General features: G+C 47.4%; 1 protein-coding gene across 1 annotated transcript in view; it reads right to left on the reverse strand.

The window, feature by feature from the left end:
* LOC143926702 (cytochrome P450 4B1-like) overlaps positions 1–27,178 on the reverse strand; it is a 43,978-nt gene extending 16,800 nt beyond the window's left edge. Inside the window, exons 1-6 of the mRNA XM_077450713.1 lie at positions 26,883–27,178; positions 21,228–21,372; positions 10,187–10,231; positions 6,248–6,375; positions 3,995–4,119; positions 945–1,096 (exon numbers count right to left, since the gene is read on the reverse strand). Of these exons, the coding sequence (XP_077306839.1) occupies positions 945–1,096; positions 3,995–4,119; positions 6,248–6,375; positions 10,187–10,231; positions 21,228–21,372; positions 26,883–27,068 (781 nt within the window). The 5' untranslated portion in view covers positions 27,069–27,178. The remainder of the gene's footprint in view (positions 1–944; positions 1,097–3,994; positions 4,120–6,247; positions 6,376–10,186; positions 10,232–21,227; positions 21,373–26,882) is intronic.
* Positions 27,179–27,209: the final 31 nt, after the last annotated feature.

Consider the following 27,209-nt stretch of genomic DNA (forward strand, 5'->3'; position numbering starts at 1 on the left):
CTCATCAGTGCCCATCAGTGCTGCCTCATCATTGCCCACCAGTGCTGCCTATCAGTGCTGCCTCATCAGTGCCCATCAGTGCTGCCTCATCAGTGCCCATCAGTGCCCATCAGTGCTGTCTCATCAGTGCCCATCAGTGCTGCCTCATCAGTGCTGCCTCATCAGTGCCCATCAGTGCTGCCTCATCAGTGCTGCCTCATCAGTGCTACCTCATCAGTGCTACCTCATCAGTGCTGCCTCATCAGTGCTCATCGGTGCTGCCTATCAGTGCTGCCTCATCAGTGCCCATCAGTGCTGTCTGATCAGTGCCCATCAGTGCTGTCTCATCAGTGCCCATCAGTGCTGCCTCATCAGTGCCCATCAGTGCTGCCTCATCAGTGCCCATCAGTGCTGTCTCATCAGTGCCCATCAGTGCTGCCTATCAGTGCCCATCAGTGCTGCCTATCAGTGCTGTCTCATCAGTGCCCATCAGTACTGTCTCATCAGTGCCCATCAGTGCTGTCTCATCAGTGCCCATCCGTGAAGGAGAAAATTTACTTATTTACAAAAGAAACTAAGAAAGAAAAACGTTTTTGTTCAAAATATTTTTTTTTTTTTTGAGTAAAAATAAAAACCCAGCACTCATTAAATGCCACCAAAAGAAAGCTCTATTTGTGTGAAAAAAAATGTATAAAATGTCATATGTGTACAGTGTTGCATGACCGCGCAATTGCCATTCAAAGTGTGACAGCGCTGAAAATTGGCCTGGGCAGGAAGGGGGTAAAAGTGCCCGGTATTGAAGTTGTTAATGTGGCATTCCATGTGGGACACCCTGGGGGGCTCCGGGCACCCACCCTCCCCCTCCTTCCTACTCGCCCCTCACCCCTCTTCCATGTGCGGCTCTATAAGGATTTCTGCTGAAAAATAAATGACATTTATAAAAAATGCCAAAACTCCTCATTTACCGGTATGAAGATGGGCGATCCGGCAGGCTCGGCGGAAACGCCGGCCGTGAGGGCTGAGGTAGTAAATGAGGTCGCTGTGATAGGGGAACGTCCGGATCCGTTGTTGCGTCAGACTGGCGAGGTCGTACACAGCGCCCGTGTAAGAATTATCACTGAAGGGGAAAAGATTGGGGAATAAAAACCTCTTATTATCCGGGCCTTAAATATCACCAAACGTGACAACATCGCAATACAACCAAACAACGAAATCCCTACAGGAGGTGTGTGTGTGGTCTATGGAGCACCATGTACATGTCTGAACATTCCCACAGACTATATGGGGCGGCTTTGTATTGGAGTCAATGGGACGCAATTTTGCATGGAAGTCAATGGGATGCGATTTAGCATTGAAGTCACTAGGGGGCGTTTTTGCATTGAAGTCACTAGGGGGCGTTTTTGGCATTAAATTCAATGGGACATGATTTTGCATTTAAGTCAATAAGGGGCATTTTTGCATTGAAGTCACTAGGGGGGCGTATTTGCTTTGAAGTCACTAGGGGGGCGTATTTGCATTGAAGTCACTAGGGGGCGTATTTGCTTTGAAGTCACTAGGGGGCGTATTTGCTTTGAAGTCACTAGGGGGCGTATTTGCATTGAAGTCACTAGGGGGCGTATTTGCTTTGAAGTCACTAGGGGGCGTATTTGCATTGAAGTCACTAGGGGGGCGTATTTGCATTGAAGTCACTAGGGGGGCGTATTTGCATTGAAGTCACTAGGGGGGCGTATTTGCATTGAAGTCACTAGGGGGCGTTTTTGCATTGAAGTCACTAGGGGGCGTTTTTGGCATTGAAGTCAATGGAACACGATTTTGCATTGAAGTCACTAGGGGAAGTTTTTGTATTGAAGTCACTAGGGGGCGTTTTTGGCATTAAATTCAATGGGACATGATTTTGCATTTAAGTCAATAAGGGGCATTTTTGCATTGAAGTCACTAGGGGGGCGTATTTGCTTTGAAGTCACTAGGGGGGCGTATTTGCTTTGAAGTCACTAGGGGGCGTATTTGCTTTGAAGTCACTAGGGGGGCGTATTTGCTTTGAAGTCAATAGGGGGCGTATTTGCATTGAAGTCACTAGGGGGCGTATTTGCTTTGAAGTCACTAGGGGGGCGTATTTGCTTTGAAGTCACTAGGGGGGCGTATTTGCTTTGAAGTCACTAGGGGGCGTATTTGCATTGAAGTCACTAGGGGGCGTATTTGCTTTGAAGTCACTAGGGGGGCGTATTTGCATTGAAGTCACTAGGGGGGCGTATTTGCTTTGAAGTCACTAGGGGGGCGTATTTGCTTTGAAGTCACTAGGGGGGCGTATTTGCTTTGAAGTCACTAGGGGGGCGTATTTGCATTGAAGTCACTAGGGGGGCGTATTTGCTTTGAAGTCATTAGGGGGCGTATTTGCTTTGAAGTCACTAGGGGGGCGTATTTGCTTTGAAGTCATTAGGGGGCGTATTTGCTTTGAAGTCACTAGGGGGGCGTATTTGCATTGAAGTCACTAGGGGGGCGTATTTGCTTTGAAGTCACTAGGGGGGCGTATTTGCTTTGAAGTCACTAGGGGGGCGTATTTGCATTGAAGTCACTAGGGGGGCGTATTTGCATTGAAGTCACTAGGGGGGCGTATTTGCATTGAAGTCACTAGGGGGCGTTTTTGCATTGAAGTCACTAGGGGGCGTTTTTGGCATTGAAGTCAATGGAACACGATTTTGCATTGAAGTCACTAGGGGAAGTTTTTGTATTGAAGTCACTAGGGGGCGTTTTTGGCATTAAATTCAATGGGACATGATTTTGCATTTAAGTCAATAAGGGGCATTTTTGCATTGAAGTCACTAGGGGGGCGTATTTGCTTTGAAGTCACTAGGGGGGCGTATTTGCTTTGAAGTCACTAGGGGGCGTATTTGCTTTGAAGTCACTAGGGGGGCGTATTTGCTTTGAAGTCAATAGGGGGCGTATTTGCATTGAAGTCACTAGGGGGCGTATTTGCTTTGAAGTCACTAGGGGGGCGTATTTGCTTTGAAGTCACTAGGGGGGCGTATTTGCTTTGAAGTCACTAGGGGGCGTATTTGCATTGAAGTCACTAGGGGGCGTATTTGCATTGAAGTCACTAGGGGGGCGTATTTGCTTTGAAGTCACTAGGGGGGCGTATTTGCATTGAAGTCACTAGGGGGGCATATTTGCTTTGAAGTCATTAGGGGGCGTATTTGCTTTGAAGTCACTAGGGGGGGCGTATTTGCTTTGAAGTCATTAGGGGGCGTATTTGCTTTGAAGTCACTAGGGGGGCGTATTTGCTTTGAAGTCATTAGGGGGCGTATTTGCTTTGAAGTCACTAGGGGGGCGTATTTGCTTTGAAGTCACTAGGGGGGCGTATTTGCATTGAAGTCACTAGGGGGGCGTATTTTCTTTGAAGTCATTAGGGGGCGTATTTGCTTTGAAGTCATTAGGGGGCGTATTTGCATTGAAGTCACTAAAGGGTGTATTTGCATTAAAGTCACTAGGGGGCGTTTTTGCATTCAAGTCACTAGGGGGGTGTTTTTGCATTCAATTTACTATTAGATGCTTTTGCATTGAAGCAAATGAGATGAGATTTTGCTTTGAAGTCACTAGGGGGCGCTTTTGCATTAAAGTCAAATGGATGTGATTTTGGATTGATGTCAATAAGGGGCGTTTTTACATTGAAGTCAATGGGACGCAGCATGCCATTATCAGCACTTTTTTAATTTATTTTTTTATTTATCGGCAGAACGCCTATAACCCTATTTGCGGCCGATCATTTTCGGCGGCCGATCTATTGTTGCAGCCCTAATAAAGAGAACCAGTTACTTTACTCTGTATATAGAGGACAGCTTTACTTTAAGAGAGGGAAGGTACGTTCTACGGACATTAGGAGAGTAACATGCTATGGAAAGAACATCAATGGAACAACGGAAGATATAGGAAAGGAAGAATATACATTATCAGAATAGGAGGAGTCCCAGAAAGTCATGACAGTGTATAGAAGGAAGCAGCTGCTGCTGATGGAACTCACTTGTCAGTCTGGCAGTTGCTGTTGTAGCTGAAGGCACATTTCATGATGCTGTCCAGGGTCATCAGACTGACATACTGGAAAAGCTCCACCGGTTCCTCCTTATTGCACAATGGATCCCATTTGTCCTGCCAGGAGGTGACAGACACACAAGAATGAAGCATCAGTTGCCCTCATCGTGCCCTCAACAATCCTGAATGGTTTTCAGGAGTAAACAGCATCAGCTTCTAAACATATCCTTGTTCTATCAGGAAACATATTTGACCCTAACTAGTTTTCTGTCCTCTTAGCCAATGGGAGAACAGATACAATTGTTGTATATTTGGGCAGTGCACACATTTTTATCTATTGCCGTTGCTTTAGAGGAGCTTCTGTCAAACACCGGACCCAAAGCTACGTCAATAAAGATTAACAGTACCTTGACCTTTTGGTATGTGTGACCCATGGCATGCATGATACCACAGTGCCATCTAGAGTTTGGAGTTAGAAAATATTTCTGTCGTAGAAAATATTTCTCTCATAGATAGTGATGTAGAAAGGAAGAGGCAGAAAAGGTGATACGCCCATGTGGGAATTGCCACCCAAACTTTCTAGACAAAAGGCCAACGGGACAAGCTGAAAGGGGGGCTACACAAGAAGACTTTGCCAGATGGAAAAACACTAGAAGCCACACTACAAGAGAGAAATAATAGCAGGAACCCGGTTTCCTGCAATCACTTGAGATGCCTGGAATCCTGTTTGCTACAGAAATCACGGACCAGCTATAACGCAAGCGAAGTGACTATTTTAGTGTGGGGAAAATAATGATTTGGACACCTACAGATTTGGTAAGTTTGCCCATTTACAAAGAAATGAATGGTCTATAATTGGGGAGAAGGGGGTGTGTTGCGCTTCCTTAGATACCAAGAAAGAAATAAACTCATGTGATAAATGGAGACTATCAGTTCTCCAAAAAATGTGAATAAAAAAAGTGCAATAGTGCTTAGTATGTGATGCTTAAAACTTATAAGATTGCATTCAAATAAACATCTAATATATATTCCAGTGTTTAAAAAATAGGCAAAGATGTGTCTATGGCTATAAAGTGCATATAATTAATCATTGCAATGTGTATATAGAAAAAAGGTGAAACGTCTAAAATAAAACTGCAAACAAATATGTACCAATAAATCAATGTGATAAATGATCTAAAAAAGATTCTATGGATACTTTAAACGTGCAAAAAACAGAGAAAAGCAATACTATATTCCTTGATGAAAAAGGAAACCGAGAAGCAGCAAAATAGCAGCAAAAAAATTGTGAATCTCGATAAAGTGTCCCATACACAGTCCAATCGTGCAACTCTAAAGTGTGATTTCACAACCAAACATAAAGTGCAATGTGCCAAGGTAGTTTTCCTCCAAACGGTATCCCGTGTCAGTGCTGGCATTCCTAAATAATTACCTCACAGCTGTAAGGTATACAGCAAGACAACAGATTTGCAGGGGGAATTCCGGGGGGGTCAAGTAGGCTGTGACTGGGACCTCTGACAGTGCCACTCTTCCTTGCAGTTTTGGCCGACAGGCAATGCTCAAAATAACAAGTGAGAGATATCCTCCATGGTGTAGTAATTTAAAACGAACGATTTATTTGTAAAAATAAAACTACTCACAAACAGGAGCGAATAAGCAGGCACACACACAGCTAAACAGATCGGTGGATGGTGCGAACGTCACTTCCGATTTCCTACGCGTTACGTCACGAATGGACTTCAACTCCATTCGTGACGTAACGCGTAGGAAATCGGGAGTGACGTTCGTACCATCCACCGATCTGTTTAGCTGTGTGTGTGCCTGCTTATTCGCTCCTGTTTGTGAGTAGTTTTATTTTTACAAATAAATCGTTCGTTTTTAAATTACTACACCATGGAGGATATCTCTCACTTGTTATTTTGAGCATTGCCTGTCGGCCAAAACTGCAAGGGTTTACAACCACTTTAAGTGGTTAATAAAAGCAAAATAATATACTACACAGTGTTTCATTTCTCGCTTTATCACAAAGTAGCTGAAAGGATACCAGCAAACAGACACCTAGTGGATGCCCCATTAGAACAGGTTTACCCCCCAAAATCCCACCCCCCCAAATCACACAGCAAAATATTTGGGGGGGGGGGGGGATAAGCTGTATGCTGGGTCAGCTAAAACAATGTCCGCTGGTGGAGGAATCCCGCAGGTGAGATATCGGAGGGACAGAAAGCGGCCATTGCTCTGTACATACCAACATAACATTGGTGGAATCCGAGATGAGCTTGACGTACGGTTTCAGAACATCATAATGGAAGCCTGGAGTAATGAGCCGGCGGTGCTGGAACCAGGTGTTCCCCGACAGGATCAGCAATCCCTTCCCTGTGCAGAGAGAATAATCCTCAGAGTGACCGGCCATGGGCTCACTATAATCAGCAATGTGTGGTGGATATACAGCAAGTGAATTTAAATGGACAATTTAGGAGGGGATCCGATTACAATGTACACATACGCTATATTACCAAAAGTATTGGGACGCCTGCCTTTACACGCACATGAACTTTAATGACATCCCAGTCTTAGCTCTTGTACACACGGGTCGGACATTCCGACAACAAAATCCGTCTGCTTTTTTTTCCGACGGATTTTGTCCGAAACCGGTGTTGCATACACACACGGTAGGACAAAGTTGTCGGGAAAATCCGATCGCTCAGAACGTGATGACGGGACTACGTTGCGGCTAGTAGCCAATAGCTTTGGTCTCGTAATTTGATCTGAGCATGCGTGTTTGAACTTTGGGGTGCACACCCTAATGCACACCTATGCTGTCCTCGTTATATATTTCATATTTTCTGAATTGTACGAAGAGAACCCGCCATGATTTCTGTATCTGTTCCATAACGAGGTGGAAAAAAAAAATTCCACCGATGACAAGTCCATGTAACAAATTTGAGCTACTCAATGCCGGGACGCATGCATCGTGCTGTAGAATGGGGGACCATCGATTATCCTTCTGACTGTAACACCTTTGGCGCCGGCTCTTGCCGGTGTTCTGGCAGATAGTGTCCTGCCATCATATAGTGTCCGCCCCTCAGAAGATGAACAGCGCCTGCGCCGTGAGTGGAGGTGGTACCCCCACCATCCAAGCGGACACAGGGTTGGGAAAATTAGAGGGCACCTCGCCGGCGAGCTTCGCTCGCCACGCTTCAGGCTCGGCCTCGCTGCGCTCGGCTCTTTTATATTCCATTAGTCCATTAGTAGTACTTAAAGACAGGTCTGCTGTGTATACAAGGCATGGAAAAACACTGGATAGCGGGGGCCCACCGGTAATGTCAGGCACGGGAACTGAGGGAGCGCGTAAAGAGGAGTGACCCAAAACCACATCCCCACCCAAGGTGGACAGATATCCAAGGACAATGAATCCATCTGGGGCTAGAAATAAGTGTAGATAATCATACCTATTGAGAACAATGTAGGCAGTGACAATAATAGCAATTATAAAAACTACCGTAGTAGAACGGTGTCTCATAATGACAGTGTAAGTAAAAGTTTAGTGACCGGTGTTCTGGCAGATAGTGTCCTGCCATCATATAGTGTCCGCCCCGTACTGCGCATAAATGGGTGCCTGCGCGGTGAGTGGAGGTGGTAGCCCCACCATCCAAGCGGACATAGGGTTCTGAAAATTATAGGACCCCTCGCGGGCTCACTTCGCTCGCCACGCTTCGGGGGGCCATGCTTCGGGCTCGGCCTCGCTGCGCTCTGCTCTTTTATATTCCTTCTCTATGTCCACTTGGATGGTGGGGATAGAACCTGGACTCACGGCGCAGGCGCCGTTCATCCTCGGCTATTTTCGGAATCTGTGTGTGCTGTGTACTGCGCATGCGCGGTACACAGCAGACACTATCCGATGGGGCACCATATATGATAGGACACCGGCCCTTTAAGGGGTTTGACATTCCAGGAGGCGGGGTGGGGCTTGTGACCATGTGATCGCCTGTCTCAGCGGTCATGTGACCAGAAAGCTCCTGATTGTAAGAAGCCATCGCAAGTTTTTCATGAGCCGCCGGGAGCACGCAGGACGCGCGCTCTCGGTACAGCTCTATCGGTGCAAATGCACGAAAATATGCGTGCCTCCCCCCTCCCCCCTCTGCTCTAAGGCCCGGCCTTGGCCCGAGGCCTTGTTAACTGGCTTCTTTCCTAATTATTCAGAAAATTCTGAATTTTGCCGAGCCTCCGGTGCTTTTTATTCCACCACTAGGCGGTTAGAACCATGTGTGGGCAGGCTGACCCATAGGGTTGCCACCTTTTTATTAAGCCAAACCCGAAAACTCTAGTGGCACAGGGCAAATTTTTTTTTTTTTTTGTAGTAGTAAACAAGGGATTGTAAAAGACCAGGGACACCTTTGGGTCGCCCCAAGGAGAATACTAAAGCAGCGCTCGTATTGCGCCACGGTGAACGGTCGGTGGTACGGCCATATTGCTGTTGCTGACATCATCGCCCTGCCCTTCAGTGATGTGGAACCTGCCCCCCAGAGAGCCACCTACAGCTCCCGGGCGGCCACAGATTTGTGGGTGACTATCTCGTTGCTTGGGGAGCCACAGCCCCGTCTGAATAATGGGTGAATCCTGGACAGGTGGCCCACCTACTGCTTAACCACTTGCTTACTGGGCACTTAAACCCCCCTCAGTCCCAGACCAATTTTCAGCTTTCAGCGCTGATGCACTTTGAATGACAATTGCGCGGTCATACAACACTGTACCCAAATGAAATTTTTATCATTTTTTTCCCACAAATAGAGCTTTCTTTTGGTGGTATTTAGTTACAGCTCGGAGTTTTATTTTTTGCTAAACAAACAAAAAAAGATGCAAAAAAAAAAAAAAAAAAATCATGTTTTAATAGTTTGTTATAAAATTTTGCAAACGGGTCATTTTTCTCCTTCATTGAAGTGCGCTGATTAGGCGGCACTGATAGGCTGCATTGGTGGGCACTGATGGGCTGCATTGGTGGGCACTGATGGGCTGCATTGGTGGGCACTGATAGGCTGCACTGGTGGGCACTGATAGGCATAGTTAAGGCGGCACTAATAGGCACAGATAAGGCGGCACCGATGGGCACAGATAAGGCGGCACTGATGGGCAAAGATGGGCACAGATAAGATGGCACGGATGGGTGGCACGGATAAGTGGCACGGATGGGTGGCACGGATGGGCACTGATAGGTACCACAGATAGATGGGACTGATGGGCACTGATAGGTGGCACTGATAGGTGGCTCTGATAGGTGGCACTGCTGGGCACTGATGGGCGGCACTGCTGGGCACTGATGGGCGGCACTGCTGGGCACTGATGGGCGGCACTGGGGTGCAGCACCTGAGGCAGATTTTGGGTGGCACTGTGGGTGGCACTGCTGGGTGGCACTGTGGGTGGCACTGTGGGCACTGCTGGGTGGCACTGTGGGCACTGCTGGGTGGCACTGTGGGCACTATGGGCACTGCTGGGTGGCACTGACAGGGGGGCACTTACTTTATTTCAGGATGGCACTGCGGGTGGCAGGGGGCAGGTGTCCTTTTAAATTGCTGGCCGTGTTCGGGACTGATGTCCCGAACACGGCCGCCGGCGATCGGCTTTTTTTTTTTCTCCTCGCGCTGTCAGCGCGAGGAGGAATACTAGCCGATTACCGGCTCCGTTTTATCACATGATCAGCTGTCATTGGCTGACAGCTGATCACGTGATAAGGGGTCGGGATCGACCCCTTACACGGATCGGTGATCAGGCGAGTCTCACGGACTCGCCGATCACAGAGCGCGCCGCGCGCGCCCCTCAGGGGGCGCGCAGGCCGCTCGTAACCGGGACTACGTCAATAGACGTAGTCCCGAAAATGTGGGTCCGCGCTATTGCCGTCATTTTGCAATAGCGCGGATCCCAAGTGGTTAATCAATCAGCTTGGGTACAACCAGCCTTTCAGATTTTACATGCGATTATTGCCAGTGGCTGTTATAGCTGCCAGCAATAATCATTATGTTCTCCCGGTGGGGGCAGCTCCCCCCCTCCCCCACCGTGAACACAATGGCTACATGGGAATGCAGGAAAGAAAATCGCTCCGTCTATGGCCCGGCCTAAAGGGGAATGGAAGACCCGATAGAGTGCTGACGGTAAAACCATCACTGTGTATATATACTGATACCGAACATACCGATCCACGGAACCAGGAAATTGTAGCCGGTCGATGCTTTTGGATCTGCAGATAAAGGAAATAAAACATTTTTTAGCTGCTATTCATATTTCATTCATAAGAGTAAAACTGAATCTATGGTGAGAATATAAAATCTGATCTCCATCTCCGCATCGTCCTCCAATGATTTCCAGCTCCCTCCTCGCACTCCTCGCCACCTGGAAGTTTGTGAAGACCCTACACATATCCTTCCTGGGACACGGAGTCACTGTGTGCTGTGAGTAGGCACTGGTGTGTCCCACTTTTCACAGAGCCCGCCTTCTGAGGGGAGGAGTTTCAGGGGGCGGAGTCAGTTCCCGGAATCAGCTAGGGACCATAGGTTATGTGGTCCTTAGGAATGGAGACGGATAAGCTGCAGAGCATGCTGGGAATCCAGGAAGTTGGCAAAAAAGAAGACCAGCAGACAGGCAGCACTCACAACATGAAATGAGATTTTTCAAGTAATCTTATATTGGATTGTCAGTAATAAGTATTGTTTATATTGTTGTTATAATGCTGATGTAATACAATGAAAGTGAAAGCTGTGACCAGAGATCCCATTCAAAGACGTTATAAATCTTCCTACCTGTACCCTGTGTTCTTCATCTGCATGTACGTTGATCATGTAGTGTCATGGTGTCATTCATAGGATGGACGTTGATCATGTAGTGTCATGGTTAGTGATGGACGAACTTCCGACGGGACGTTTCGCGAACCGCGAACGCGGCCAAAAGTTTGCAAACTCCAAAGTTTGCGGCGGACCCCATTGACTTTAATGGCAGGCGATCCTTAAAAACCTCCAGGTCATATTTTCAACCACAAAATACTTACTAGCTGTGCGCACATAGTCCCACAACATGGACACTGACATAACAAAAGTATTAAGTGAATCTGGGATCGACAATGACAAGCATTCTTTTTTTTATCTGTGAAATTTTGACAATTCAGGAGCGCATGAAGGCCATGGAGGAGAGGCAAGGTCAGGGCAGGCTATGAAGGGGGTGCAGGAGACGATCAGTGCCACAGTCAGGGCAGCACAGTCCTGTGCCAGTGTCCCAACCTGTGCTTGAGCCCCTCCCTCTGCCCGGGCCTTACCCCCACCTATGCAGGGCTCCACTGCGGTGGTCCGAAGGTGCCAGTCCAGTGCTGATCCTCAGCCATGGTGCTGGCACTGCCTGCTGATTGGCTTCTCTGCTGCTATCTCCCTCACTGTCTGAAACCAGCACCGCGATAGAGACTGAGCACTGACACCAGCACCGTGATAGAGACTGAGCACTGACACCAGCACCGTGATAGAGAGCACTGACACCAGCACCGAGATAGAGAGCACTGAGACCAGCACCGAGATAGAGAGCACTGACACCAGCACCGTGATAGAGAGCACTGACACCAGCACCGTGAGAGCACTGACACCAGCACCGTGATAGAGAGCACTGACACCAGCACTGAGATAGAGAGCACTGACACCAGCACCGTGAGAGCACTGACACCAGCACCGTGATAGAGAGCACTGACACCAGCACTGAGATAGAGAGCACTGACACCAGCACCGTGAGAGCACTGACACCAGCACCGTGATAGAGAGCACTGACACGAGCACTGAGATAGAGAGCACTGACACCAGCACCGAGATAGAGAGCACTGACACCAGCACCGAGATAGAGAGCACTGACACCAGCACCGAGATAGAGAGCACTGACACCAGCACCGAGATAGAGAGCACTGACACCAGCACCGAGATAGAGAGCACTGACACCAGCACCGAGATAGAGAGCACTGACACCAGCACCGAGATAGAGAGCACTGACACCAGCACCGAGATAGAGAGCACTGACACCACACCAGCACCGTGATAGAGAGCACTGACACCAGCACCGAGATAGAGAGCACTGACACCAGCACTGAGATAGAGAGCACTGACACCACACCAGCACCGTGATAGAGAGCACTGAAACCACACCAGCACCATGATAGAGAGCACTGACACCAGCACCGTGATAGAGAGCACTGACACCAGCACCATGATAGAGAGCACTGACACCAGCACCGAGATAGAGAGCACTGACACCAGCACCGAGATAGAGAGCACTGACACCACACCAGCACCGTGATAGAGACCACTGACACCAGCATGGTGATATATAATACGCTTTCTATATTTGAAAGAAAGTATATTATACGTGTACAACCCTATATACTGTACACCTATAAAAGGACCTTTGTGGACCTAGTAGCTAGTGATTTGCAGACTGTCCCTGCTCAAAACACCAAACTGTCCCTCAGTCCCTACACTGATAAAAGACAGCTGCAGAATCGGTCAGCACTCTGCAGCACAGCAGTCAGCAGTGCACCATAATATACTTGAAAGAAAGTATATTATAAGTGTATTACAACCCTATATACTGTACACCTATACCAATCGTTAAAAGGACTTTTGTGGACCTAATAGTAATAGCTAGTGATTAAACGAACTGTCCCTGCTCCACACAGCATCCTTTCCCTACACTGACAAAAGACAGAATGTAAAATGGCCGCCAGATCAGGTCTATTTATAAGTTAGGGGGAATGTCCAATTGTCCATGTGCTGAAATGTCTCTATTGGCTGTCCTGTACCCCATGATGGGATGTGTCATGAGTCAAAGTTGTTCACAATGTAAACGCATATGTCCGCCACGCGAACAGCGGCAGAAGTCTGCCGGTTTGGTGAATCGCGAATAAGCAAAATTTGCCGCGAACCGACCGCCGTGCGAACCGCAAGGCCATCTCCAGTCATGGTGTCATTCATAGGATGTACGTTGATCATGTGTGTCATGGTGTCATTCACAGTAGGGTTGCACCGATACCAATACTAATTGCGTTATCAGTGCCAATACCGAGCATTTGCACAAGTTCTTGTACTCGTGCAAATGCTCTGATGCTTGACCCGATACCTGGGAAGTCAGGGGTGATCGGTGCAGCGGTGGGGGGGGGGAGAGTTACAAGCACCGGTCTCCTTGTATAGATTTCAATAAAGCAGCTGACAGCCGCTTCTCCCCCGTGGCTTTCAGCTGCTTTATTGAAATCTATAAAGAGAGATCGGTGCTTGTAACCCCCCCCACCGCTGCACCAATCACCCCTGACTGTCCCCTGTGTCCTTCTCCATGCCCTCCTCGGTGTGCTCCTCCGTCCCCCCGCCCCGTTGTTCTCCATGCTCCTCCAGTCACCCTCCATGTTCTCCCTGCTCCTCTGTCCTCCTCCGGTCCCTCCCTGTCCCAGATCTGTCAGGATGGCGAACGGAGGAAGGAGTCGATAAATCTGTAATTTACCGGCTCCTTTCTTTTCTGATTGCACAGAGTCAGTGATCACTGACTGTCCTTTCATAACTGAAACATCGTCATTTGTGTCTACGATATCTCAGTTTATGAATGGAGAGGAGCCTTTGTCTCCTCTCCTCTCCATTCATCTGCAGTGCAGGTGAGGCTGCAGAGAAAGGAACTGGGGAATCTGTGTCCTCAGTCTATTTCTCTGTCTCAAAAAGGGAGATTTCCGGGGTCTGATATCTCACCAAAGCACCCCCCAACAGGGCTGATAAAATAATAATAAAAATAAATAAAAATGTAATAAATATTTAAAGGTAAAATTGTAAATAGAAAATAGAAAATAAAAGAAACACTGACCCCATCCACCACCCCCTCCTCACAAAGGAAAAAAAAAGAAAGCATTGTAAAAAAAAATAACAAAAAAATATCAATTGTAAAAAATAAAATCGTAAAAAAAATAAAATAAAATAAATAACTACTGACAGTCCACTGTCACATGACATTAAAAAAATGTATCGGTACTTGTACTCTGTCTTTAAAAAGTGGTATCGGTGCAACCCTAATTCACAGGATGGATGTTGATCATGCAGTGTCATGGTGTCATATGTTGCCCTGTACACATAGCCAATAGTAGAGTAAATCATCACATTCCTGTGTCAGAGATTTCTGTTTGTGTTCACACGTGAGACTTGCAGCATGCACTGACACTGCACAGGTTAATGCATAACCACTCCCTGTAGTGTGAGAACTGACACTTCCTGTGAAGAAACCATATATCCCACAATCCCTGGGTCTCTCAGTCTAGAGCTCTGCAGGTGAGAGCTGCACAGTACTTAGACCTGACACAGACACAAACAGGCAGAGCAATGAACAGAGAATCTCACCATGCTGGAAGATGAGTTTTCATCACATTGCCACCCAGAACTACTGCAAGCATCCTTAAATGTCCTGGCTTGGTATTGCGGGATTAACCCTTCACATTCCCTCTAGTGGCCAAATATGGACAGTGCTGGGATTATTATAAGCAACATAACCGTATCAAAGTGCAATTCATATAAAAACTAATTTGTCAACTTAACCCTTTCATATCATAATATACCACCGCACAACTGGACACAGCAATGCTGATGAAACAAAACAACACAAGTACTGGCATATGTGTATCCAGGACAGGAAGTTGCCTGTCTCTTTAGGAAATAGGGTGAATAGGGTAAGTGAGGAAGAATGATGGTAAGTGAGGAAGAACAATGATAAATGAGGAAGAACGATGGTAAGTGAGGAAGAACAATGATAAATGAGGAAGAACGATGGTAAGTGAGGAAGAATGATGGTAAGTGAGGAAGAATGATGGTAGGTGAGTAAGAACGATGGTAGGTGAGTAAGAACGATGGTAGGTGAGGAAGAACTATGGTAAGTGAGGAAGAACCATGGTAAGTGAGGAAGAACCATGGTAAGTGAGGAAGAACCATGGTAAGTGAGGAAGAACAATGGTAGGTGAGTAAGAATGATGGCCGGTGAGTAAGAACGATGGTAGGTGAGGAAGAACAATGGTAGGTGAGTAAGAACGATGGTAGGTGAGGAAGAATGATGGTAGGTGAGTAAGAACGATGGTAAGTGAGGAAGAACCATGGTAAGTGAGGAAGAACTATGGTAAGTCAGGAAGAACCGTGGTAAGTGAGGAAGAACAATGGTAAGTGAGGAAGAACAATGATAGGTGAGTAAGAACGATGGCTGGTGAGTAAGAACAATGGCCGGTGAGGAAGAACGATGGTAGGTGAGTAAGAACGATGGTAGGTGAGTAAGAACGATGGTAAGTGAGAAAGAACGATGGTAAGTGAGGAAGAACGATGACCGGTGAGGAAGAACGATGGTAGGTGAGTAAGAACGATGGTAAGTGAGGAAGAACGATGGTAGGTGAGTAAGAACGATGGTAGGTGAGTAAGAACGATGGTAAGTGAGGAAGAACGATGGTAAGTGAGGAAGAACGATGGCCGGTGAGGAAGAACGATGGCCAGTGAGGAAGAACGATGGTAAGTGAGGAAGAACGATGGTAGGTGAGGAAGAACGATGGTAGGTGAGGAAGAACGATGGTAAGTGAGGAAGAACGATGGTAGGTGAGGAAGAACGATGGTAAGTGAGGAAGAACGATGGTAGGTGAGGAAGAACGATGGTAAGTGAGGAAGAACGATGGTAGGTGAGTAAGAACGATGGTAAGTGAGGAAGAACAATGGCCGGGGAGGAAGAACGATGGTAGGTGAGAAAGAATGATGGTAAATGAAGAAGGGCAATGGTAGGTGTACCCTCAGTCAGCTGTCAAAGCAATGGCTTGACAAATATTTTTTAACTACAATACAATACAGTGCCTTAAAGTATTCATACCCCTTGAAATTCCCCACATGTTGTCATGTTACAACCAAAAATGTAAATGTATTTTATTGTTTTTTTTTATGTGATAGACCAACACAAAGTGGCACATAATAGTAAAGTAGAAGGAAAATAATAAATGATTTTCCAAATTTTTTACAAATAAATATATGAAAAGTGTGGGGGGCATTTGTATTCAGCCCCCTTTACTCTGATACCCCTAACTAAAATCTAGTGGAACCAACTGCCTTCAGAAGTCACCTAATTAGTAAATAGAGTCCACCTGTGTGTAATGTACTCTCAGTATGAATACAGCTGTTCTGTGAAGCCCTCAGAGGTTTGTTAGAGAACCTTAGTGAACAAACAGCATCATGAAGGCCAAGGAACACACCAGACAGGTCAGGGATAAAGTTGTGGAGAAGTATAAAGCAGGGTTGGGTTATAATAAAATCTCCCAAGCTTTGAGCATCTCACGGAGCTCTGTTCAATCCATCACCGGAAAATGGAAAGAGTATGGCACAACTGCAAACCTACCAAGGCATGGCCGTCCACCTAAACTGACCGGGCCGGGCAAGGAGAGCATTCATCAGAGAAGAGCCAAGAGGTCCATGGTAACTCTGGAGGAGCTGCAGAGATCCACAGCTCAGGGGGGAGAATCTGTCCACAGGACAACTATTAGTCGTCTCTCCACAAATCTGCCCTTTATGGAAGAGTGACAAGAAGAAAGACATTGGAGAAAGAAAGTCATAAGAAGTCCTGTTTGTAGTTTGTGAGAAGCCATGTGGGGGAGGGGGCAGCAAACATGTGGAAGAAGGTGATCTGGTCAGAGGAGACCAAAATTCAACTTTATGGCCTAAAATCAAAACGCTGTGTGTGGGGGAAACTAACACTGCCCATCCCCCGAACACACCATCCCCACCGTGAGACATGGTGGTGGCAGCATCATGTGGTGGGGATGGTTTTCTTCAGCAGGGACAGGGAAGCTGGTCAGAGTTGATTGGAAGATGGATGGAGACAAATACAGGACAATCTAGCAAAAGACCCAAGACCGGGGCGGAGGTTCACCTTCCAGCAGGACAACGACCCGAAACATCCAGCCAGAGCTACAATGGAATGGTTTACATCAAAGCATATTCATGTGTTAGAATGGCCCTGTCACAGTCCAGACCTAAATCCCATTGAGAATCTGTGGCCAGATGTGAAAATTGCTGATCACAGACGCTCTCCATCCAATCTGACAGAGCTTGAGATATTTTACAAAGAAGAAGAATGGGCAGAAATGTCCTCTCTAGATGGGCAAAGCTGGTAGAGACACCCCCAAAAAGACTTCTAGAGAAAGGGGCTTCTACAAAGTATTGGCTCAGGGGGGCGCCATACAAATGCCCCACCCCCACACCTTTCACAGATTTATTTGTAAAAAAAAATGTAAAAATATTTATCATTTTCCTTTCACTTCACAATTATGAGCCACTTTGTGTTGGTCTATCACATAAAAAATAAATAAAATACATTTACGTTTTTTGTTGTAATGCCGCGTTCACACTACCGGACTTTCCGGCAGACTAGGTCGGACGGTCTTTCCGAATGAACGGACTTGGCCACACACAATCACACCAAAGTCTGATGGAGTTGAACGTGATGACGTACGACCGGACTAGAATAAGGAAGTTCATTGCCAGTAGCCAATAGCTGCCCTAGCGTCGGTTTTCGTCCGTCGGACCAGCACACAGACGAAAAGATTTCTCGACCGGACCTCGAGTCCATCGGGAAAAAAAATGTGAAACATGTTTTAAAGCTAAAGTCCGTCCGTCGGACCCTTGCTGTGGAAAAGTCCGGTCGTGTGTACGCGGCACAACATGTGGAAAATGTCAAGGGGTGTGAATACTTTTTCGAGGCACTGTATTTCAAAAAAACATTTTATGTCTGCGCCAATATGGCTTCCCAGGATACAATCAGCCCAATTTATCAAATTCCAAAGAACAGAACCCTATTGGCTCGCGGGTAGAGGTTGACCGATATGGGTTTTTCTCTGGCTGATGCCGATATTTAGAAATCATGGCGGCCGATGGCCGATATATGATGCCGATTTTTTTTTGGGCCGATATGTTAGGCCGATTTTTTTTAATTTATTTTTATTTTTATCCCCCTTCATCTCATAAAACCTAACAGACGCCTTTCCCACTGGTGCGTTTTTTTAGGGCGCTTTTGGGCTAAAAATAGCGCCTGTAAAGTGCCTGCAAAACGGCTCCCCTGCAGTCTGTGTGGAAGCCCCGGGTGCTTTCACACGGAGGCGATGCGCTGGCAGGACGTTAAAAAAAAAAGTCCTGCAAGCAGCACGTTTGGAGAGGTGTATACCCCCTCCCCCACCACTCCTGCCCATTGATATTAACCACTTTCAGACCGGACCATTTTGCTGGTCAAAGACCAGACCACTTTTTGCGATTCGGCACTGCGTCGCTTTAACTGACAATTGCGCGGTCGTGCGACGTGGCTCCCAAACAAAACTGACGTCCTTTTTTCCCCACAAATAGAGCTTTCTTTTGGTGGTATTTGATCACCCCTGCGGTTTTTATTTTTTGCGCTATAAACAAAAATAGAGCGACAATTCTGAAAAACACGCATTATTTTTTACTTTTTGTTATAATAAATATCCCCCAAAAATATATAAAAAAACATTTTTTTCCCTCAGTTTAGGCCGATACGAATTCTTCTACATATTTTTGGTAAAAAAAATCGCAATAAGCGATTATTGATTGGTTTGCGCAAAAGTTATAGCGTTTACAAAATAGGGATAGTTTTATAGCATTTTTATTAATAATTTTTTATTATTTATTTTTTTACTAGTAATGGCGGCGATCAGCGATTTTTATTGTGACTGCGACATTGTGGGGGACCCATCGGACATTTTTGACACATTTTTGGGACCATTGTCATTTATACAGCAATCACTGCTATATAAATGCAGTGATTCCTGTGTAAATGACACTGGCAGTGAAGGGGTTAACCAGTGGGTGGCAGTGTAGGGGTTAAGTGTTCCTAGGGATGTGTTACTAACTGTGGGGGGGTTGGGCTTTCATTTAGTGAACACTGATCTCTGCTCCAATCACATGGAGCAGAGATCAGCGTCACTAGTTGCTAGGCAGAATGGAGAAATGCTGTTTACAACGGCACTTCTCCATTCGGCCGCTCCGTGAGACGATCGCGGGGATGCCCGCGGCGAACGAGTGCGCGGGTCCCGCGACCGGACTCACGGGGGTCCCAACCAGCGCGGGAGCGCGCCGCCGGCGGCGCGCTCCCGATGGCAGGACGGCAAATTTAAAGGGACGTACATGTACGCCTATTTGCCTGCCCGTGCCATTCTGTCGACGTACATCGTCGTGCGCTGGTCGGCAAGTGGTTAAATTGGCACCACTGCCGAAGCGCATGCATTTAACTTCTTCTTCGGCTGCTAGCTGGGTTATATGTGCCCCACTAGCAGCCGAATAGCACCGCTAAAATGATGGTAAAGCGCCGCTAAAACTAGCAACGCCTGCCCGCTCCAGTGTGCAAGCAGCCTATAAAATAAAAACAGGTAGTCAAAACTTTTGGACGAAAAAAAAAAATGGGCTAACTTTGCTGTTTTCCTTTTTTATTTTTATTTTTTTTAAATCATTTAGTGTATTTTTTTCCCCCCAAAAAATGCATTTGAAAGACCTCTGCGCAAATGCTGTGTGACATAAAAAATTGCAGCAACCGCTATTTTATTCCCTAGGATCTCTGCTAAAAAAATATATATAATTTTTGGGGGGTCTAAGTGATTTTCTGGCAGAAAATACAGGATTTTTACTTGTAAGCAACAAGTGTCAGAAAAGATTTAAGTCTTTAAAATGGTTAAACTGAGAACTTCTACACACAGAGATGATTTCATTCATTCAGAAGTGTAAACATTGTATCTCTGCTCTTTTCTTGGCAGAGCCCAGAGAGGAAACAAGTCCCTTCTATGAAGACTCAGACAACTTACACTGACTTCTATTACAGAAATCATTTCCAAGTCCCGCTGTTCTAAATCGGTCTTTTTATCAGCACAATCGGCCGATGCCGATTAATTAACCACTTGCTTACTGGGCACTTAAACCCCCCTCCTGCCCAGACCAATTTTCAGCTTTCAGCGCTGATGCACTTTGAATGACAATTACGCGGTCATGCTACACTGTATCCAAATGAAATTTTTATCATTTTTTTCCCACAAATAGAGCTTTCTTTCGGTGGTATTTAATTACAGCTCGGAGTTTTATTTTTTGCTAAACAAACAAAAAAAGATGCAAAAAAAAAAATCATGTTTCATAGTTTGTTATAAAATTTTGCAAACAGGTCATTTTTCTCCTTCATTGAAGTGTGCTGATGAGGCGCACTGATAGGCTGCACTGGTGGGCACTGATAGGCTGCACTGGTGGGCACTGATAGGCATAGTTAAGGTGGCGCCAATAGGCACAGATAAGGTAGTACTGATGGGCACAGATAAGGCGGCACTGATGGGCACAGATAAGATGGCACGGATGGGTGGCACGAATGGGTGGCACGGATGGGTGGCACTAAGGGGCACTGATAGGTACCACTGATAGATGGGACTGATGGGCACTGAGAGGTGGCACTGACAGGTGGCTCTGATAGGTGGCACTGCTGGGCACTGATGGGCACTGGTAGATGACACTGATGGGCATGGATATGTGGCACTGGGGTGCAGCACTGTTGTTGAAGCAGATTGCGGGCACTGATGGGTGGCACTGTGGGCACTGATGGGTGGCACTGTGGGCACTGATGGGTGGCACTGTGGGCACTGCTGGGTGGCACTGATGGGGGGCACTTATTTATTGATGAGGTGGCACTGGCAGGGGGCAGGTGGGCACTGGCAGGGCTGGCCGTGATCGGCTCTTTTTGTTTCTCCTCGCGTTGTCTGTGCGAGGAGGAATAATAGCCGATTGCCGGCTCCGTTGTATCACATGATCAGCTGTCATTGGCTGACAGCTGATCACATGGTAAGGGGTCGGGATCGACCCCTTGCTCGGATCCGTGATCAGGCGAGTCTCATAGACTCGCCGATCACAGAGCGCACCGCGCGCGCCCCTCAGGGGGCGCGCAGGCCGCTCGTGCACGGGACGACGTCAATAGACGTAGTCCCGGCAAAGGAGGTCCGCGCTGTAGCCGTCATTTGGCTATAGCGCGGATCTCAACTGGTTAAAAAACTTCAAAATATCAGCCGATATATCGGTCGGCCTCTACTCGCGGGAATCCGGTTGGATCCCAAATTTCATCCGAAAGCCTCAGAGAGGGAAGACCACAGAGAGTTCTTATTTCAGATACAGCCCTTTCTTGGCTCCCACCTGATCGCCCAAACACCGCCTTGGCATACTCCGGGTGAGTGATGATCAGACTCGTCACAAACTTTCCGATCCACACAGGGAAGGCTTTGGGATATTTCTTCACCCAAACCATCAACCGGTCCAGATCGAATCCATCCCGGCGGAACTGCAAAGATAGAGAGATGATAGATAGATCATAGATCGAATTTAGGGACATCGTAAAAAAATAAATAAACAAAAAAACAAGCAAAAAAAACAAAAAAACAACGCATCACAAAGACATATCCAGTACATAAGTAAGAATTATGTTAAAAATACTAAAACATTCCCAGGTTTAAACTAAGAACATCATATTGTCACAGAGATCTGACCAGGGCCGTTTTTAAGGCAGGGCAAAAGGGGCAGCTGCCCTGGGCCCTGTCATTGTTGTGGGGCCCAAAGCAGCTTCCTCATACTTGCCAAATATCCTGGTTTAAATTCCCTTGTCCCTTGAGGTTTTAGTCCCGTGCTGTGTCTCGATATCTCAGTGTGAAGTGCTGCTACTAAAGCTCTGCCCTATTGTGGTTTACAGATGATTTACATGTAAATGACCGGAATTCATATGTAAATAGCGGCGGCCGGCAGCATTGATATGTATATCTTGCCCCCCCTGAGGTCATATCCACAGTAATCTCTAGCAACCAATCAACAAGCAGAAATCATGTGCTGTAACCTCTAGCAACTAATCAGTGAGCCGTAATGTGTGCTGTACCTTTGGCAACCAGTCAGTGAGCGATAATGATACAATGTAACCTCTGGCAACCAGTCAGTGAGCGATAATGATACACTGTAACCTCTGGCAACCAGTCAGTGAGCGATAATGATACACTGTAACCTCTGGCAACCAGTCAGTGAGCGATAATGATACAATGTAACCACTGGCAACCAGTCAGTGAGTGATAATGATACACTGTAACCTCTGGCAACCAGTCAGTGAGCGATAATGATACAATGTAACCACTGGCAACCAGTCAGTGAGCGGTAATGATACAATGTAACCACTGGCAACCAGTCAGTGAGCGGTAATGATACACTGTAGCCCACTGGCAACCAATTGCAATAGCTGCCTGATCTGATTTTGTAAACTAAATTTGAGTCTAGTTGCTATTTATTGTATGTCTCAGAGCAGGTGGAGAGCAAAACTGCATGGGGGGCGGGGAGGGGCCCCAAGAAAATTTTTGCCCAGGGTCCAATCAATATTAAAGACAGCCCTGGATCTGACCACCCCAAACATCTGCTGGACTCCAAGAGACACGAGATCCTTGTTTTATGTGACCCTCATCTTCTTCGTTATGGAAACCTCGAGGAGAAATGTCACCAGAATACAAGATGTCCAAACTGATCTGCCAATAATAATTGCTGCAAATCCAGAGTAGGCGTAGATTAGAGTACACTTATCAGACCCGATGTACACATCCACCATCCAACATCAGTTATCACACCCGATGTACACATACACCATCCAACATCACTTATCAGACCCGATGTACACATACACCATCCAACATCACTTATCAGATCCGATGTACACATCCACCATCCAACATCACTTATCAGACCCGATGTACACATCCACCATCCAACATCACTTATCAGATCCGATGTACACATCCACCATCCAACATCACTTATCAGACCCGATGTACACATCCACCATCCAACATCACTTATCAGATCCGATGTACACATCCACCATCCAACATCACTTATCAGACCCGATGTACACATCCACCATCCAACATCACTTATCAGATCCGATGTACACATCCACCATCCAACATCACTTATCAGACCCGATGTACACATCCACCATCCAACATCACTTATCACACCCGATGTACACATCCATCATCCAACATCACTTATCACACCCGATGTACACATCCACCATCCAACATCACTTATCAGACCCGATGTACACATCCACCATCCAACATCACTTATCAGACCCGATGTACACATCCATCATCCAACATCACTTATCACACCCGATGTACACATCCACCATCCAACATCACTTATCAGACCCGATGTACACATCCACCATCCAACATCACTTATCACACCCGATGTACACATCCACCATCCAACATCACTTATCAGACCCGATGTACACATCCACCATCCAACATCACTTATCAGACCCGATGTACACATCCACCATCCAACATCACTTATCACACCCGATGTACACATCCATCATCCAACATCACTTATCACACCCGATGTACACATCCACCATCCAACATCACTTATCACACCCGATGTACACATCCACCATCCAACATCACTTATCACACCCGATGTACACATCCACCATCCAACATCACTTATCACACCCGATGTACACATCCACCATCCAACATCACTTATCAGACCCGATGTACACATCCACCATCCAACATCACTTATCAGACCCGATGTACACATCCACCATCCAACATCACTTATCAGACCCGATGTACACATACACCATCCAACATCACTTATCACACCCGATGTACACATCCACCATCCAACATCACTTATCAGACCCGATGTACACATCCACCATCCAACATCACTTATCAGACCCGATGTACACATCCACCATCCAACATCACTTATCAGACCCGATGTACACATCCACCATCCAACATCACTTATCAGACCCGATGTACACATCCACCATCCAACATCACTTATCAGACCCGATGTACACATCCACCATCCAACATCACTTATCAGACCCGATGTACACATCCACCACCCAACATCACTTATCAGACCCGATGTACACATCCACCATCCAACATCACTTATCAGACCCGATGTACACATCCACCATCCAACATCACTTATCAGACCCGATGTACACATCCACCATCCAACATACCGATGGAGTTATGGCAAACACATTTTCAAAGGGTTTTTTTTCCTAGTGATATCAAGAATAATATTATGTTTTTCTTGTTCTTTTTTTTTTTTTTTTTGGCAAGTTACCACAACACCATTTTCCTGTAGTTTTTAAGATCAAAGATACAACTATGTTGGTGTCCCTTGTCAATTTTACATTGTATTTTTTTTAAATGAAACTGCCGACTCCCAAACTGTCATTTGAAGTAAAACACATCGCCAAGTATTATTCTCCACCATTTTTTTTATTGTGCATTAAAAAAAGAAAACAAATAAAATGAGACACGCTGTCTGCCAATAGAACTTAACCAATAAGTGCATTCTATGCAAATCAAATCATTATTATTCAACCAAAAAATAAAATAAAAGCCTCATGCATGTGTCCTGCTTCTTAATACAAAAGTCCTCTCCCCAGTTCCATCACATATCCTCCCACCTAAATCCCCCCCCCGCCAGTACAAACTTTCCCCCCACAAACACACACCCCCCCCCCCCCCCCTTCTAATACAAATCCAAACCTCCCAACTGTCCCAGTTGTTTTAATGGGCCTTTCCTGAGATTTGAACTAAATCCCCGAGTCCCATGAATCCGGGCTGAGTCCTGGAGCCCAGTGCTGGAACAAGTGCTGGCACTTGGCTCCACTAACTTGCCAAGCAGGAGCTAGTGTGGGCATCCAGGGCAAATTTCCCCCATCTCTCGGGGGTCCAGATGCCATGATCATCCCCTCTGTGAGAAGTTGGATATGTGTTGGCAGGCACTCTGGGAGGGAGGGAGAGGGCTAGTGCAGCAAGGGGGGGAGGGATGGATATGTGCTGCGGGGGAGAGGGCTAGTGCTGGAAAGGGGGGCGGGCACTCTGGGAGGGAGAGGGCAAGTGCTGAAAGGGGGGAGGGTTGGATATGTGCTGTGGGGGAGAGGGCTAGTGCTGGGGGGTTTGGATATGTGCTGGGGGGGTGGTTAGTGCTGGAAAGGGGGGGTTGGATATGTGCCGGGGGTACTCTGGGAGGGTGAGGGCTAGTGCTGGAAAGGGGGGTTGAATATGTGCTGTGGGGGAAGGGGTTAGTGCTGGAAGGGGGGGTCTGTATATGTGCTGGAGGGAGAGGGCTAGTGCTGGAAAGGGAGGGGGGTTGGATATGTGAGGAGGGGCACTCTGGGAGGGAGAGGGCTAGTGCTGGAAGGGGGGGTTGGATATGTGCTGGGTGGGGAGAGGGCTAGTGCTGGAAGGGGGTTTGGATATGTGCTGGGGGGGGCACTCTGCGGGGGAGAGGGCTAGTGCTGGAAGGGGGGATGGATGTGTGCTGGGGGGGAGAGGGCTAGTGCTGGAAGGGGGGATGGATGTGTGCTGGGGGGTGGAGAGGGCTAGTGCAGGAAGGGGGGGTTGGATATGTTCTGGGGGGGAGAGGGCTAGTACTGTAAGGGGGGGTTGGATGTCTGCTGGGAGGAGAGGGCTAGTGCTGGAAGGGGGGGGGTTGGATATGAGCTGAGGGGCACTCTGGGGGGGAGAGGGCTAGTGCTGGAAGGAGGGGTTTGATATGCTCTGGGGGGGAGAGGGCTAGTGCTGGAAGGGGGGATGGATGTGTGCTGGGGGGTGGAGAGGGCTAGTGCAGGAAGGGGGGGTTGGATATGTTCTGGGGGGGAGAGGGCTAGTACTGTAAGGGGGGGTTGGATGTCTGCTGGGAGGAGAGGGCTAGTGCTGGAAGGGGGGGGTTGGATATGAGCTGGGGGGCACTCTGGGGGGGAGAGGGCTAATGCTGGAAGGAGGGGTTTGATATGCTCTGGGGGGGAGAGGGCTAGTGCTGGAAGAGGGGGTTGGATATGTGCTGGGGGGGCACTCTGGGGGGGAGAGGGCTAGTGCTGGAAGGGGGGGTTGGATATGTGCTGGGGGGGCACTCTGGGGGGGAGAGGGCTAGTGCTGGAAGGGGGGGTTGGATAGTTGGATTGGATAGCACATATCCTCCTAACCCCCCAATCACTCCACCAAGTGTACATCCTTTTAGTTTCCTCCTTCCTGCGCCTCTCCCCCCTCCTCCCTGTCCATCTACAAAGCATACAAAACTTTGTACAGACCTGACATCAGTGTGTGTTCCTGCCCCCCCCCCCCCCCTCCTGTGTGTATGAGGAGGAGGAGGAGGAGGAGGCAGCTTGGTTCTTCTATGTGTGTGAATGAGACAGGCTGCAGGGACAATGGGGGAGGGGAGACATGCAACAGATGATGGTGTGGACTTGTCATTCCCGGTACTGTCCGGTCTGAATGGTGTGTCCGGGTGAAACGGACTTGCCTACACACGATCACAACAAAGTCCGACCGTCTAGAACGTGATGACGTACGACACGTACGACGGGACTAGAAAAGGAAGTTCAATAGCCAGTAGCCAATGGCTGCCCTTGCGTCCTTTTTGGTCCGTCGGAGCAGCACACAGACAAACGTTTTTCCCGATAGCAATTGATTCCGTCAGAAAAATGTAAAACATGTTCTATTTCTCGGTCCGTCAGAATTTTCGAAAAATAAAAGTCTGCTGAAGCCCCCCCCACACACACGATCGGAATATCCGATGAAAAGATTCCGTCTGACTTTTTCTGCCGGAAAGTCGGACCGTGCGCACGCGGCATTAGAGGTTTATTCTGGGAGAGATGACCTGTGTGGTGCACCTACCTTAATAAGTCCAGAACTGACACCTGAAGCGTGGACTGTCTGAGCTCCTTCTCACCCTCCAGATACAAACAATGACAGCGGACATCCTCACCTGGTTGACGTGGCCATAGAGCCAGTGACTGGGGGGTCCCGGAAAGTCCCTCAGAGCTGAGTGCAGCTTCTTCCATCTGTAGAGGAGGGAAGTGGCTTTCAGCAGCAGCAGCCCAGCACACAGCAGCCCCACACATTGCACTGACAGCCAGGAAATGTGCAGACCCTTCCACAGGGCCAGGAGCATGGTGACTGCTTACAGCGCCTCTCCACTCATCAAAGCCATAATCAGGGAATGTAGGAATGTCAGTGTCCTCTGGACTTGCCATACAGCGAGATCTGCAACACAAATCCCAGCCCCTCCCAACAACAACCATTAACCACCAGC

The sequence above is a fragment of the Lithobates pipiens genome, unplaced genomic scaffold (assembly GCF_037356315.1).
Source record: "Lithobates pipiens isolate NorthernLeopardFrog02 unplaced genomic scaffold, aLitPip1_a1.2 Scaffold_23, whole genome shotgun sequence".
In the NCBI taxonomy this organism is placed as follows: domain Eukaryota; kingdom Metazoa; phylum Chordata; class Amphibia; order Anura; family Ranidae; genus Lithobates; species Lithobates pipiens.